The sequence below is a fragment of the Aplysia californica genome, unplaced genomic scaffold, assembly GCF_000002075.1.
Source record: "Aplysia californica isolate F4 #8 unplaced genomic scaffold, AplCal3.0 scaffold00421, whole genome shotgun sequence".
In the NCBI taxonomy this organism is placed as follows: Eukaryota; Metazoa; Mollusca; class Gastropoda; order Aplysiida; family Aplysiidae; genus Aplysia; species Aplysia californica.
In genome coordinates this window covers 197,328-199,600 of record NW_004797691.1, presented here as the reverse complement: position 1 = coordinate 199,600, position 2,273 = coordinate 197,328, and the positions used below count along the sequence as shown (strand labels likewise).

The 2,273-nt window shown below is 40.8% G+C and overlaps 1 protein-coding gene across 1 annotated transcript in view; it reads right to left on the bottom strand.

Moving 5' to 3' along the window:
* The window catches only part of LOC101852201 (platelet binding protein GspB), a gene marked incomplete in the record, with an annotated part of 172,951 nt that overhangs the window by 27,617 nt on the left and 143,061 nt on the right, over positions 1-2,273 (bottom strand). The window contains 1 exon segment of the mRNA XM_013085964.2: positions 89-239. Coding sequence (XP_012941418.1) covers positions 89-239 — 151 coding nt within the window.

Below are 2,273 nucleotides of genomic sequence, written 5' to 3'. Positions count from 1 at the left end.
TAATAATAATAATAATAATAACAATAACACTGAAAATAATAACAATAATAACAACAATAATAATAATCATCATCAAAAGGACCCTCACCTGGAAGGCTGACTTGGGCAAGCTTTCCTCGGACACAGCTGACTTGGGGAAGACGCTGATGTTGGCCTCTCTGGCCTCCGGGGAGAAGACGCTGTCCTCAGAGATGCTCCTTGTGCCAGACAGGGACAGCGGCTTCTGGTGGGTCTTGAAGCTGGGCAGACACACGGGAAACAAAAATGTTATAATTTTATTACGGTCACATTGGCTTCATTTAGGTCAATGAGATCATTAAAGAAAATATTTTTTGGGGTCTGTTTTATGGCACTTGAAACACAATAAGGTCATATCAGTGCCGAAGATTAGAGGTGTTACAAGAGAGAAACAAACACAAAAAAAGAAGGAGGGGATATAAGGATGTTAGTTGTTTGATAGGAAAAAAGGAGCAAACCACACCAGAGAAACCCGCCAACCACCCATAAGGAAAATGTTATTATCATACGGACCCATTGACTCAGTTTAGGTCAATACGATCATTCAGGAGGCGGGCTGTTTCGACCCCAATTCTAAGAGCTGGAAAGACAACACGAGAAACAACAATGTCAACATTGTACGGTCTCATTGACTCAGTTTAGATCTAAAAGATCATTTAGGAGGCGCATTGTTTCGATCCTGATTCTCAGGGCAGGAGGGACAAACAAGAAACAAAATGGTATAATTTTACAGCCATATTGACTCAGTTTGGATCAATGATATTATTTAGGAGGCAGGCTGTTTCAATCCTGATTCTCAGGGTAAATTCGGGCCGATGGAATACAGCATCCTAGCAGATACATGAAGATACTCGAAAAAAACCCACATCACTACACGGGAATCGAACCCCAGTCATCCGTCAGTGATGACAAAGAGCCCAACAGCAACACAATAGACGCTGTTTGAGTCACAAGAAGTAGAAGGGGCTTTTTGTAGTTTCGTTTAGGTTTTGGTTTTAATATGACACCGTTTTGTTTCTTGGTCTGTTTAATTGTTTTGTGTGTTTGCCGTCAGCATTTCAGGAGAGCAAAGCAAACGTTATGAAAAAATAAGTATCCAAACAGTTGAGCATTTCGCTCAGAAGAAACTGATACTAAAAAAAAATATCTGAGTATTAGTGAAATGTCACGTTTCAAAACTTTTAATTAATTTCAATCTCACAGACAGGGCTCCGAGTCCATTTCCGATTGAATCACGATCATCATCATCATCATTGCAACTCAGTCGCCCTTTACAACCTCTTGAGAACTAACCAACTTGAAGCAATCGCATATGCAGCTCACACACAAGACACACTGCTAGGTGTTCGTTCTGAGTGTTGGTAGTATTAGTTTCAAAAGTCGGACCAAGTGTCCATCTCGCTTCACAACAATAGTAATCCAAAGTAAAAGCTGCCCACTATGACTTCCCTCCCACAAGAATGGGAGGGTTTGTTTTTTCTTCAGCATCCACAAAGGAGTAATTCTATAGCCTCGTTCACTGTTGAATAAATCTTTCATCTAAAACAAAACAAGCAAAAATGTATTATATGCTATGCGTGACGCAGTTCTAAACTTAACATTGAGCCCATTCACTGAATTTAAGGAGACTGGGAGGAGAAAGAAAGAAAGAGTTTTAGCACTTATAAAACGCCCGCGGCAGTCTCAAACGGGTCCTTGCGTTCAGGTGAACGTCTATTCTATTGTTCTGCGGAAGATCGTAGTATAAATAAAGAGAAGTGTATTCTCGCAATACGTTTTCTCACTGAGTTGGGTGGCGAAGCAACATCTCTTATGTTCACGAAAACAAAATCACTCACAAAAGGAAAGGTCATTCGATCAATAATTAAACGAATATAAATCTAGGCAAAACTGGCCAGTCATTGTTCTATAGTCTTGTATTATGTTTAACGACCAGGGAGAGGGGAGGCGTATTGTTCTTGATTTAACCGGCCCTCTCCCTTATTAACACCCTTGTCTCCCTTTTCCCAGCACCCAAAATGACGTATACTTGGAGTAAAATGATACAGCTATGTGGAAAAACTCCACCAACAAAAGGGCATTACAAAAACACGTACAATGTTGGACAACCACACAGGCACAATGACAAACCTTTACAGCAGGGAACAAGCATCTCCGCTACCTGCCCCTTCGGTAAACGAAAAACACAGGCTACAACTCCATGCGATTCTTCATAAGCACACATATGCACATACAAACACACACACACACACACA